At 35.3% G+C, this 15,171-nt stretch overlaps 1 protein-coding gene across 1 annotated transcript in view; it reads right to left on the reverse strand.

Annotated features, from left to right (window-relative positions):
• LOC148072278 (neuronal acetylcholine receptor subunit alpha-7-like) overlaps positions 1–14,661 on the reverse strand; it is a 41,023-nt gene extending 26,362 nt beyond the window's left edge. The window contains exon 1 of the mRNA XM_087799895.1: positions 14,553–14,661. Coding sequence (XP_087656021.1) covers positions 14,553–14,622 — 70 coding nt within the window. The 5' untranslated portion in view covers positions 14,623–14,661. The remainder of the gene's footprint in view (positions 1–14,552) is intronic.
• Between the last annotated feature and the right edge of the window lie 510 nt (positions 14,662–15,171).

Consider the following 15,171-nt stretch of genomic DNA (forward strand, 5'->3'; position numbering starts at 1 on the left):
TCACCGTGCGTCATAAATCCCGGCAAGTCTCCACCTCCAAGGGACCCGTTGTATAAACAAAGCAGGTTATGGTTACAGCTGGCTAGAGGAGGAGTGAAGCCTTTATAACATCATAATGGACTGCGCTCTCGTAACCTCTTGTTCGCCCACATTTTAGACGAGCTTTATCAAGTAATACTTTCAAAAAATGGAAATGTGTTAGTCAGAGGTTTTTTCACTTTAGTTAACCTTTAAAAAACACCACAAATCCCCTCATAACATAAACACAGGCCAGTGTGGTGTGTATGTAATTTTGTGGATCAACTCAAATTCTAGGCAAAACACAAATATAGGATGGACATGACTTACTAGGAATGTTGACTGAAACCATCAGGGCATAAAAAGAGTTTAAATATCGATAAAACTCTAGAAAACAAAAATTAATAAAGCCTTTCAAAAACAACACGAGTGTCAACCATTGTATTTTTTATCTGGGAAAATCTTGGTCTCTTGGACTCTGTCTTGGTCTCAACACTCTCTGGTCTCGGTGATTGATATCATGAAAGAACATCTTTATACGTCTATTCTTTAGAGAATTGAATCATGTATTTTGAAAAGAAATGTCTAAGACGGCACATACAGAAAAGAAAAAATGAGTGTTTTCTATTCAAGCAAAAGACCAAAATCATGTCTGTCAGTAAAAGAGCCTTGGCCTGGTGATCGTTCGTACACAACTGTGTAATTATTCATACTTCAGACACACAAACACATGCTTCTGAATGTCTTTTGTGTCAGATTTTTCAATCTGTGGTCTGAAAGGAGTCTTGAACACCCTTGAAACAAATGACAAAATCCATAAATCAATGATCCCCAAAGTCATACATTTGATAATAACAATCTCACAAGAGTGTGTTTATTAAAAAGTTTATTCATCCCTTTGTTTACACAAACTAACAAAGAACCGTCTTTAAAGTCCAACAGCTGAACCATAAAGTTTTACTGTTTATTTTATAAGATGTAAATTATGAACAACACCATGTCTAGCTTGTACTTTTACAATATTGTTACAACAGATTCTAAAAGAGAAAGACGATGTTTTCTTCTTCTTCATTGATCTACTAAATAAAAGTAACGTCAGGTACGTGGCTGGACACTTTACTACCTTAAAAACAGCAAGAAAACCTCATGAAAGAAGCTTCAAAACGCTTAAGGGGGCGATGGCTGAATATTTAAAATGTTATCTATTCATCTTTGTGTTTCTTCTTTTTTTTAAAGAATGTGGCGTGAAAACCCTCAAGAGTGGAGTTCTACACAAACAAGGACAAATCAGTGTAAATACAGTTACATTTTCTATATAATTAAACACAGTTTAAATGGATTTCTTAACAACTTTTATAATATCAGGCATAGATGCTGAATTTCTTATAAAAACGCTGGCATTCTCTGTTCAATATTAGCAAATAAAAATATGTATTTTCTAGAGCTGCAAGATATATCGAAGAAGTATCGATATTGTGATATTGGCACGTGCGATATGCATATCGAAAACGTGCAATTATTTATCATTTTTTATTGTATAAATCAAGCAATTCTTAAATGCACACTTGCCACGTTTTGAAAAGTTGTCAATTAGTACTTCTATGTCTCGTTGTCGTTTACATCTCGGTCTATCCTTTAGCAGTGCGGCGAAGCTTGCTAGGCTCTGTTGCTATGGTGACGCGTCTTGCTAGCGCACTTACTTAGCGCAGCTCAGTATATACACGGAAGTAAAACTTATGATCTAGTCAAACACTAGTGATCCAGTCACTCGTCTCTTTCAACCTCCTTTGTTAAAGCGACATATTGTAAGAACTTTTCATCTCGTCTCAGTTGTTTTCTTATAAGATCGGGAACTTCCAAACAAGTGTAAACCTGTCCGGCTTCGCCCTATGCTAACGAGCTAACTTGTTATCATCAGGTCATTTATAAAGTGTTATGTGTGCATGTACAAGGAGGTGGATTTATTATTGATTTGGTGATATCACGATGCGCCGGCAGCTCCTCTCTGATGTCGCTCAGTTTCTTGGAAAACCGAGTGTTATAAGTCATATTTTTCGCCGATCATCTCGACACCGAAGCGTGGAAATAAAAGAAATGGAAATATCGCATCGCTTTCCTTATCGAAACCCCCGGACCCTACAGTACTCGCGCGTGCGCGTGCACACGGCTACATTTTTAGGTGAAAGAAAAAAATATAACATAAATATCGATATAAAAGAAAACTATTTGTTGGCATGTCCTGTTTCAGTTTTAATTTTGAAAAAAATATTAAATTATAAACCAATTTTGTTTTTTAATTGTGCATTTCATACAAGAATCTTTACATTTCTCAACTTAGGAGATCTGGTCACTCCTCCTATAAGAAGAGTCTATAAAAACACGCACCGTTAATCACCAACAGAAAGTAGAATTAAAAAAGAAAAAGGCTGAGTCAGCGCAGGAGAATGACCCGGCACAAATTAAAATGTAGTTATAATCGGCTACAGCGCCAGCGATCCGTCCAGGAAGAAGCGATGAAAACCCTTCGACGATCCACTTTTAAACGACAGTAAAGATGTCAACTAAAAAACTACAGCTGAAAACATGTTTTATATGCTGATGACAAATGTTTTTGTGTTTCATCTTAACAGCCAGTTTACCATAAATCACCATCTTGTGATGACAGAGTGGAAACAAATCTAGTCCTTTGACCTTTTGACTTCTAAATGACATTGATGTCATTTGTCTTAAAATGCAGTTGTGACCCATTAAGTCCTGGTCGTGGGGAATGGCAAAGAAAAAAAGACCATCAATGTTATTAATCTTGATGAATCAATGGTTGAGTGGATTGTCTTTGACCTCATAACTGTGTATCTTTGAATATAACATTAAACGTAACACACCCATTAGTAATGATAGGAAATACTTTAGTAAAAATAGCTGTATTTTATACTCACCAAATTTAAGTGTAACATTCCAAAAATAGTCATGAATAAAATAAAATAACTTTTTTTTTAATATTCAAAATAGAGTCAAATATAATTAAGTTTAAATGTACTAAAAGAAGGATCCAGATTTATACAAACTTTCTACAAACCTTAAGTGACCCAAAAACTTCCTAAAAAAAAGAAAGAAAATGAGGATGTTTCTGCTAAAACAACACTTTGTACACACTTGTCTTCTGAAGAACAACATGAGAATAATCATCAACAATAGAAGATCAATACTCCATTACTCCAGCTGGCTTGCGTCATTAGCTGAAATGTCAGGGGTCACGACCTCGTCTTCATCGTGTCCGTCATAAGGTCGACGATTAGTAAAAGTGTCTGAATAATCAATTATCTCTACGGCCCCGAATGTGTTGATTATTTATCAATATTTCAGTGAGTGAAGGTCAAACTTCTAATCATAATGTCACGAGAAGATTATCGCAGGAACGTGAAGGTGCTGGAAATGAATAAATAATAATGACATTCCTTCTCCCTCATTGTTAGTTCAGAATTATTTTAAATAATTTAACAGCGGGGTTCGTGATTTTGAATAACAGAAGAATCCGACAAAAATTAAGACACGATGTTACAAAGTCAATTCTGCACTTCTTAAAAAATGTATATAGGTCAGATTCTGTCTTGTAAACACAACACTGTTTCTCTGGAGTGTCTCTACTCATGTAAGTATCCTAGATATACTTGTATTTTTAGGGAAAACTGCAAAGTAAAATCAGTACAGTGAAGTATTAATACACATTATTTGTATGCGCAGTGGTTAGCAAGATCCCACAGTCCAGAAACATACAGAGGTTCATTGAGAACTTGGGGAAATTGTCCGTAGGTATGAGTGTGTGTGTGAAAGGTTGTCTGTCTTTGTGTGCTCTATGACAGACTGGCGTCCTGTCCAGGGTGTCCCCTGCCTCTAACGCAAAGGAACTAGGATAAGCGGTAAAGAAAATGAATGAATTTTCTTAATCATCTCAGGCACATAAAGAAGCATAAAGACTATTGTTTCAATGTCAAGGCCCTGGGTAGGTTTAGAAAGTTTTCAGGTACTGATACCAAGGCTTTCCGTGACAGGTTCCAGACCACTATTTTATCAAATCCATTGTAACAAAAAGAAAACGACACTATACAGTGTACATATCTTCAGTTTAATTTTTCAGCGTTGGTAAATGAACATTCTAAAATGTTTTCTTACTGAACAAAAAAATACAATAAATTCCAAACAAGTGACAGATTAATCGGATGTTCACTGCCTTAGTCACTTATTGTATTTTCTTCATAAATGTTCACACATTGTCAAATTTAGACAACACGTTGGTACAGAAACTTGGCATTATAAGATACAGTATGTTTCGACACTTGGTACTACCGGAGCGTTTCAGTTGGCGCCACAAAAGAACCGAAATGTGATACATAGCCCCAGCTCAAAAATGCTATTCATATGGTTTTATATAACGTAATGTCCATGAAAAGATGAGTTACTGAGATGATTGACACAGAGATTTACAATACAAATAAAATCAATGTTTTAGGAAAGAATGACTTAAGGATTTTGGCCCCTTGTCTGAATGACTTTGAGACCCCTGGACTCATTTTTTAGAGCTTAGAGTAGTTTTTTTATCTGCATATTTTAACCTAAGCCAAAATCGTATGTGCAAGAATAGAGGTGTGTTTGGCAAGAATCTGGCGATACGATGTGTATCACGATACATGGACAACCATACTATATATTGCTATAAATTGTGAAACTGTAACGATATATTTGAAATATTGCCCAAGAAACCATGCTGTCGAATATCGATACAGTATCGTAGAAAAGAACATCACGATAGATCACGATATCTATATATTCTAACACCTCTATGCAAGAAGTTTCTCTTTCATTGACTCTAAATTCCATTTGCTTAACGGTTTTCTAAACAGAGGGATGTTGTGAAGAGATACGCTCCGAAAACTTAAATCAACAGTGACCAATGGACCGAAAACACTGTGACCGTGAATGTGTAAAGTAACCACTGCAGCACGGTCGTAATTGTTAGTTCAAAGTCAACTAGTTTAGCAATATGATGAGGAGACACCTGTGAGGTTATTCTTACTAAACCCTTGACTAGATCTGAAGAGTTGACCATGTTGACAAAGTCCCAGCTACCTCGGGCGAGAGGTCCATCATAGGACACACACCGGCGGACAATCATCAATCAACCTCTGTTTATTCTTCTTGAGAAAACCGACACAAGCTCGGTGGGAAAATAAAAACCTCACAAGGTTCAAACCCAGAGCCGGATTCAAACTCGCAAACAAACAAAGTTCTTTCCATTTTCTCCGCATCATTGTTGTCATTTGTGATACATTCTTACACTCCACGGAGCTGATACAGCTTCAGGCAAACGGTCCAAAAAACAAAGCAAAAAAAAGATCAGGAAAGATTCCAATATTTGCATCACCTTCTATCGGTGCCAAAACACACCGACAGATGGTGAACCAGCTTCTGTTGTGCCAGACGCCGAATTAATGCAGATTGTTTCTTTTTTGGGGGGTTTTATGAGAAGTCTTTCACAGACACAAGCAAATGAAAGTATATTTACTTGATCCTTGTATATAGATAAGACTTAAACACATACAACTATGGGTGTTGGATAATATCGATACAGAGATATTTCGCAGTGTTTTTATTCCATGATATTGTATCAATATTTAACAGAACTGTATCAATATTTGAATGAATTATTCTATGAATAAAATTCTGACTAAGGACGAGAGGATACAGTGGATTTCAGTAGCTTTTAAGGCTGATGTTTGGACATATTTAGGTTTGAAAACAAATTAAAGCAGTTACGACTTTGTCAAGAGTCATGTGGTCTGTAAATACTACAACACCAGAGTCAAGTACTCGACAATACTACACATATATATACTTGTTACTACACTATCACAACACCAGAGTCAAGTACTCGACATTACTACATATATATAATTGTTACTACACTATCACAACACCAGAGTCAAGTACTCAACAATACTACACATATATACTTGTTACTACACTATCACAACACCAGAGTCAAGTACTCGACAATACTACACATATATACTTGTTACTACACTATCACAACACCAGAGTCAAGTACTCGACAATACTACACATATATATACTTGTTACTACACTATCACAACACCAGAGTCAAGTACTCGACAATACTACACATATACTCGTTACTACACTATCACAACACCAGAGTCAAGTACTCGACAATACTACACATATATATACTTGTTACTACACTATCACAACACCAGAGTCAAGTACTCGACAATACTACACATATATACTTGTTACTACACTATATAGAATACAGATAAAATATAGTGTATTAACCAATAAAGAATAAACTGAACATTCCAAAGAGTACAATGTAACCTGGTAAGAAATCTAACCTGAATTTAACCCCGAGTGCATGGAAAGTACCAGGCCACGAAAGTAAATGTAAGTGTGAAGTGAGAATTAAAAGTGTGAAATGCTGACGAGTGAAAGAACAGGAACCATCTTTGCTGTGAAAAGGAACCGAACGTGCCATTCTCCAACCGCAGAACTGGTCAGATGACGGTCCATGTCTGTAGTATCGTATTGCCCGATTCTTGTAAATACACAGCCCTAATCAATAGTGCCTTTTTAATATTGTAACAGTGGTTACGTTTGTTTGATTCAGTACTTTTTAAGCATGTAATGATTTTGCTGAATCTTACTAAACTCTTTTAACAAGTACAAACTCAAAAAATGACGGAGGTAAAATGGAACTTAACAATGATAACCCGACTTTAAAACCCTCGACACCTCATCAGTATCAACGGATGTCAAGACATACTTCCTCCATAACGACCGAGAACTTGAGAAGCGTTATTTTGTCTATGAGAAAACACGATCAGGTGAAGAGGAACGCTGTAGAGTGTAGTATCCGTCCAAGTGTTCACTCACGTGAAGTACCATCATTCAGGCGTGTGACACTAAAGAGAAGGTTTATACGAGCTTGAAGAAAGCACCGTCTTGACCTCTTCGCGGTTACATCAATGACAATCAAGGTCCGATGACGAAAAAAATACAATCGATTAATGGGGGAAAATATTTTTAGAATTGGTGCTTAAATATTTGAGGGGAGAAGGTGGTACGAAACCAGAACCAGCTAAAATAGACCAGAGGAAGGGAAGTGTTTCTGTGACAAGAAGTGATGCATGAACTGAAGAATGATGAGTCGAAGCGTCATGGAAAGCTCCATTTTATCACCATTTATGTCGGAAAACATGGCCAACTTAAAAGATTTGGACAACAAAATAAAAATAAAAAAATATCACATTTTTAAGGACAAACATCACCTGAAAAAACAGGAATAAACCAGTAAAGATTTGCTCATATCGTCAACCACAATAAGCATCGTCATCTACTAGCTACATACTAGCATATGTTCCACTTATCTAAATTTGATTCACTTTACAGTTGAAAAAAACTTCTACCTAACTGCCAAAAACAGCAAATAAATCATATCAACGTGTTAAAAGAACTGTGATGCCACTTAAAATAATAATAATAGTGTCTTCGTAATTGTTACAGTACTGTTATGTTATTGGCTGGTATAGAAGGACGGAACATTTAAAATATGTTTGAAGATTTGGAAATAGAACATTTAAAAAAGCAAAAAAATGTATATAAACAATTACATTAAAATCTGACAACAATACTCCACTTAAAAAGTTTTGATCCTTTAAAAGATTTTGACACTTTCTTTGTATATGGACCAGGTATTAAAAGCACTGGTTTTTACAGATTTACAATTAAAAGAAAGTCATATTTGGCTAATTTAATGTGACTTTTTGTTCAAATTCACAAAAATGTTATATACTACAGACGCTTAATCACTCATCCATCCATCCGGGTTATTGTAAAGTTAACTTGGTCGGACGAGAAATAAGTTATCTAGCCTTAAGTGTTCGCCAAGTTTAAAAAACTCTGTAAAAGTTTCATCACGATGACGACTTTTCTCGTCCCTCTTAAATCATGCATCAGCGGTGAAGTCGCCCTCGACTGTTGGAACACTTCGCTCAGAAAGGTTTCGCCGTAGAACAGCCAGACCTGCACATTCATTAACAGAATCATGTTTAATACAAGTTGTTTTCAAATACAAACTAGTGCTAATTGCTTGGCCTGCAGGCTTACACTGCATCTGGTAAAATATTTAAAATGCTTTCATGCACTGTCGGAGACTAAACTCTACATAGTTTTGTGAAACGTTAAACAAATTAAAAACGGGTACGATTTATTATAAATAATAAACAGCTTTCGTTTAAATGTGTGACATCATTTTCTTAATAACACTGCTGGTTTTTTCTCCAAATATTGTAATACATAATACATTTTTAATATTTACTTTGCTCACATTTAGCAGGATGTCATGCCAGTGTCAATTCTTTGTTTTTTTTTCTATTTATGTACATTTTAACATATGTATTGAAGTCAAAACAAACAGAATTTTGCAGTTTGATGAAACTGTTTTTCACAAATGTTTCTATTAATTTTAGATTTAAGACTCCTACTAAGAGTTTCTTTATATAATGTCTGATTAAATTGTATCTTATTGTATGTATTCTTCACCCCACGAATTTAAAAAAGGGGAAAATACATTTTTCGTAGTACATATTTAGAAGGTGGAGTACGCAGAGATACAAGGATGAATACAGTTTAACATCCAATCATATCAATTGCTTTGCTAAAATGATTGGACAGTGTTTATCCTCTACTGTATGTTCCACAAGTAACATTATTTTCATTTTTGTGCACTTTAATTAATTGTCTGCAGGGTTAGGTGAAGAAAATCTTTAGAAATAAATTTAAAAAGTTCATATTTTTGCTTCAAACGTGTTCAATAATGGAAAAATAAAGACATTAAAACAACCAATTGATTCTCTTTGACAGCATTGTTATTTTTTATTTTAGCTTATTCTTTAATGTCATCATAACAATCATACTAATTTTGTGTACTTTTTCTAGATTTAACAGTATATTTTTATCTTCTGATTTCCACATTTATTCTTCAACATTATTGTGATCCAGTGAAGGTCTTAACCATTAATACACAGAGTACATGCCTCCTTACGTCGGTGGATTAATAGTATTATATACTGTAAAGGTCTAGAAAGTGTTTAATCCTCTTTTCCAGCAAATGTCAGATCAGTAATGCAACCACAGTTTTCAGTGTCATGATGTGACAACGATATTATTTTACCGTTTATGCGACATATTAATATATTACGCTGTTAATTTCATTAACTTCATTTGCGACTGGAAATACTATACAATACTCTGATGAATCACAATAACCTTGAAAACCTGTTACCGATAAATTGTAAATCAGTGTAGAAGAGAAAAACAACTTTAAGCAGATGTTTAAAGTTATTTTATCTTCTAAGTTAAAACAAGGAGCACGAAAAAGTAAGTAAGAGAAAAGTTGATACGTAAATTACTTTCTCATCTTGACCGTAGATTGTTGATTGTATAAAAACTTCGTACGGCAAATATTGCTGAATATATCTGGACAAAATCTAGGGATAGAGTGATCCGACTTAATGGATCTGAAACCGATACCTAGGCTTTGAGTATCAACCGATACTGATCTGATACCAGCTTTAAATATTAACTTTCTTGCCCTACTGTGAGATAACGTTGGTCATACTTTGAATAACAAGCAACAATGATTGCATAAGGAATTACAAGGTTGTAATTTACTGTATGAAGTGTATATTTTTACAAGAGTACATAAAGAAATTAAAGTTAAATTAACCCGTAAAAAACAAAGAGACGACCCTGAAGAAATTCAGAATGGAATAAAACGTAAATATATTTTACTTATACATTAAAATATCTACGGCAGGACAAACAGTACTGTGGTTCTAAATATACAACGAGCCGACGAATCATTTTGAACCACTTGAAGAACTATTCATCTAAATAAATTTAACGATTTTTAATTAAGGTTTTTTATGTTTTCATGCGCTCGACTGGAAGATAATCTGGTCTCTGCAGAATCGCCAGCAAAGGGAACTGCTTCCTTTTTAGTTTGTCTTTCTTGTTCTTTCAAACTCTTTGACGTGATGGTTGTTTTGATGCTTAATTAAGTTACAGGTGTTTAAACTTGCGACGTGACTTGTCATGACTCAATGAAGCCACTGTTTGAAAAGCGTCTGTACGTGAAGTTATAACTTCTGATCCAACTTTGAGAAGCTGTGACAGATCGATACCATCTTCATCTATCATATAGTGAGTCAGGTATCGTGATGTGTATCTTATCTTTACCACTTTAAATCAAAGGTTTCATCGAACGATATATGAAGATGTAAAGATACATTCACAGAAGTCAATCACTAGTTACTCTAGTTAGTGTGAAATGGATAAAACAGATTATAACTTAATCACTAAAGGTCAACTAATGTGTTGATTTAAGTGTGTTTTAAATAGATGTGTGACTCTATTGTATCATCAGTGTGTGTTTGTACAAAACTCACTTTTCATTGAAATATTGACATTAGAAAATGATCTTAAGCCCCGCCCAGTGAAAACACAGTTTTTCTGGAGATTAAATCTTGTTGACCACTCTGTCGGATTGGTCAAACATGGAGGTTTGTCAACGCGTGTCATCAATCCAAAATCTCACTCGTTGTATAAACAAAGCGGGGAAGGATTACAGCCGGCTGGAGGACGAGTGAATACATTATTACGTCGTAATTGACTCTCGTAACCTCTCGTTCGCCCAGATTTCCGACGGGGGAGAACCTTTTAAGTAATAAAGTAATAAACTTTAAAATGGTCATGATGAGAATTGAAACATGTGAGTGAGTCAGGAAAGTTGGGTTTTCACACAAGTTGCCCTTTAACTAATAAAACAACAACAATTTATTTATCTTGATCCAGACATGGTTACATGTTATTGTGTATTTATGATTATTGTTACTGCATCACTCGCCACATAAGGAAGCTCAAGTATCTAAAACAACAAAAAAATGTATCAATAAATCAAGTGTCTTTTTGTCGTTTCATAATCTTGTGTGCCACAGAGTTAAGTGAAGCAACCACAGTCGCAGATAAAATAACTTTAATAACACATGAAAAATTAACCACACAGTCTGAACATCTGGTCTCGACACTGAACACGAGTCTCGTCATCGTCTCCAATATTACGAACAACCTCAGATCCAGTTCACACCAGTTTGTGAAAGTGTTTACCTGAAGTGTTGATATACTTCCTTTATAACCCAGAGACACATTAAGTACTATTTATTATTTAGTTAATACAGAATTCATTCCTACGAGACACAAATTAAAGATGGTCCATAAATGCCAGTTATTAATGCCCCACCAGTTAACACAAGTCCCATAATGCACTGCCACGGTTGACGAAATCCTAATTCCACTGGAAACTTCATTTTTCCCGTTTGTTCGTGTGACTCATCTGTTTCCCAAAATTTGCATCTTAATGAGAATCCGAGCAGCGAGTGAGTAACAATGTCTCCGTAAAAGACATAAAATGCGTAAACATATAAATAAAACTCAACAGCCGATTAAAAAGAATCAATTCCCTTCAACCGAGTGATTGCGAAGTTAAAGAAAAGTTAGAGGCGTTGCTGACGCGGGAGAAAGAGACGGTGAGACGTTGAGGGAGATGAGCCGTTGAATTGAAATGAAGCAGATATTCTTACGACATCTGCGCGTCGGGAAACCTGCCATTCTTCAGCTCCCCGAGCGAGGGGCGGCTCGGAACAACATGATGGGATGTTGGTGAATGAACGACGGGAAGATTCAATGATAAACAACCTTTTTTTTAGACCCGAATAAAAAGCTGAAAATGAGAAAGTATAGTAATACTTAATTGTTCAGTCATTGTCTACTGCTTGTTTCCTTTTTAGAGTCCAGTGGGCTAGAGGCTGTCCCAGCTACCAGGGCGAGAGGCAGGGGCCCCCATGAGCAGTTCACCAGAAACCAACAACCATGTACACACGAGCAAACACACATTTTAGTATTTTTGTATCACGGACCAGTTTAATGTCAGGATTTTATTCATGGATCGACGTTCAATTAAAAACAAGTAAAAAAGAAAATAGCATGACCTGCAAAAAAACTACAATTAAATGCATAAACATCTAACTATAAGAGCTCTGGACTGGTTAAGTAAGTAAGTAAGTCATTTGTATTTATATAGCGCTTTTCCAGACCAGGGTCAGAAAGCGCTTAAACAATCAAAACAATATTCAATAAAGTATATACTTTAAAAGTCAAGATAAAACTGATAACACAACAGGAGTTCAAGAAAATCAAGGAAAAGCCTGAACAAATAAAAACGTCTTAAGATGTTTCTTAAAGGAGTCAGTAGATCCATCAAGCGCAAAGGTTACAACAAGATGTTTGTGTATTTGCATCGATGTGTATTTGATTGTATGCTGACGATGGTGTTCTGCATGTGTGAGTCCAGAAGCTTTTAGAGACTTTGTTCCAATGATGAGTTTAAGCATAATTTGTGTTATTTCTTTTATATTTGCACTTTGTCATCCCTTGCAATTTGTTATTTTTATTTGCACTTTGTTCTTGTTCTTATTTTGATGAAACTATCGTCTGTTGTGAACTTGAAACCCAATTTCCCGAAAGAGATGTCGAGCAGGATTAATTAAGTCTATCTAATCTAATCTAATATGGAATCTGAAAAGTCCTATTTAAATGTGTTCATATTTTTATTAGTCAATAGAGTCACATTAGAAATAATATTTCAAAAGTAATCAGTTTTCTTTATCTAAAGGAAAGTCCTTTTTAGACAATAATAATATAACTTTTCTTTTTCTTTCTGTGCAACAGGGGTTGGAGGACCACTCTTTTAAAGAACCTAATAAACCTGTGTAAAGTATTTGGGAGGAACTGTGGGAGGAAACCAGAGTGTCCAAAGTAAACCATAGGAAGCAAAAGGAAAACATATGAACACCACCAAGAAAGGAAAAAAAACTGTCCTCAATATTCTCCCTCCCAGACTAACACCTACTATGGTAGTGGTAGTAGTATCCCTGTTTGATACCATAAAGAGAGGTTCTTACTTATCAGACTAACACATATCCTTATCAATCTTTCCAGACTGTTGCTACAAGGTCCGGAACGATCTGTGCTTGATGATCTACTGACTTGAACATCTGAAGACATTTTTATTTGAACTTTTCCTTGATTCCCTGGAACTCCTGTGTTTGACTCTATGTTGTCTTGACCTTTTAAAGTATATATTTTAACTGTGTATTGTTTTGATTGTTAAAGTGTTTTGTGACCCTGGTCTAGAAAGATCTTTACAAATAACCTTTGCTTACTTACTATGATATCGAATTGAGTAGATTATATTAAATGTTAAACATTTTTAAAAGAACAGTGAACATATAAAGCCAATTAAATTTCAATAAGAAAACCCTGAAAATAAATCCATCATCTCACATTTCAACAGAAAGCCCTTTTATTATAATCCTACACAATTTTTATAAATGTTCTTTGTCACACACATCAATAGAATCCTATTGATGATGATGATGATGATGATGATGATGATGATGATGATGATGATGATGATGATGATGATGATGATGAAGACGATGATAATGATGATGAAGATGATGATGATGAAGACGATGAAGATGAAAATGATGATGATGATGAAGATGAAGATGAAGGTGACGATGCCGATGATGATGATGATGATGATGATGATGATGATGATGATGATGATGATGATGACGATGATGAGGATGAGAATGATGATGATGATGAAGAAGAGGATGAATATGATGATGAGAATGAGAACGAGAATGATGATGATGATGATGATGATGATGATGAGAATGATGATGAAGATGATGGTGACGATGCCGATGATGATGATGATGATGATGATGATGATGATGATGATGATGATGATGAAGAGGATGAAGATGATGATAAGGATGAGAATGATGATGAAGAGGAAGATGACATGACGATGATGAAGACGATGATGAAGACGATGAAGATGAGGATGAGGATGAGGATGAGAATGAGAATGATGATGATGATGAAGATGACGATGATGAAGATGAATATGATGATGATAAAGACGATGACGATGATGATGATAAAGACGATGACGATGATGATGATGAATATAAATATGATGATGATAAGGATGAGAATGATGATGAAGAGGAAGATGACATGACGATGATGTGGGGTTTAGTCTACAGAGTCATGAAACAGTTTTTTATGAAAACAGCAAATATTAAATGACACAAAAAATGTAGAAAAAAATTATATATATATTTATACTGTAAACTGTAAACTGTTTGACTACCATAAAACTATATGGCACAGTTTTTATTCTTATTTTCAAATAAAGTGAGAGTTCTTTAAAAAAAAGTATGACTAGTTCTATATAAACATGCTAAGCTAACATTTGTATCATGTTTGTGTGTCATGTTTAAAGGTAGTTCAAGCTTCAACTTCACTGTGAATAAAAGTCTCACCTCTGAAGAGAACAACCGTCCAGATATAAAGTCCAACCGAACATTTTTCCCAAAACTTGTGGCACCGCATCGCGCCGGCGTTCAGCTGGTCTCCAGCCCGGCAGCGGGCTCTCTTGTGTCGGCTACGGTTGAGGATCAACTCCCGCTCTCTGGTGCTGCTGGAGAGTGACGACCGGGGGGCGCGCTCACGCTAACAAGCTGCTCCGCGGGAGCGCGCCCCGGTCACACTCTCAGCCCGTCATTCACTTGTTAAATCTTTTTATTCCACGTATTTCTATTTTATTTTATTTAACACTGTAAATATCCACTTTAATCAAATCTTTTGTTTACGTCACTTTCTTTTATGCGAATGAATAACATTCGTAAAAACTAATGTAATTTTAATATGATGATAAAATTACCACGAACGTTAGTTAATGGGAACTGAACAAGCCAGCTGTAAAGATTTGGCTAAACCAATAAAACGGGCAAATGTTTTTTAAAGTCTCACTAAGATATTCGTGTTTTACAAAGTGAGAATTTTTATGAATTTTTGCTCAAGATAAGATTTTATCCAGCATTTTGTCTCTCTGAAATGTTACATGTGTGTCTCACCATCACCATCACCCATAAATACATG

This window comes from Callionymus lyra, chromosome 9 (genome assembly GCF_982586985.1).
Source record: "Callionymus lyra chromosome 9, fCalLyr1.hap1.1, whole genome shotgun sequence".
Classification (NCBI taxonomy): Eukaryota; Metazoa; Chordata; class Actinopteri; order Syngnathiformes; family Callionymidae; genus Callionymus; species Callionymus lyra.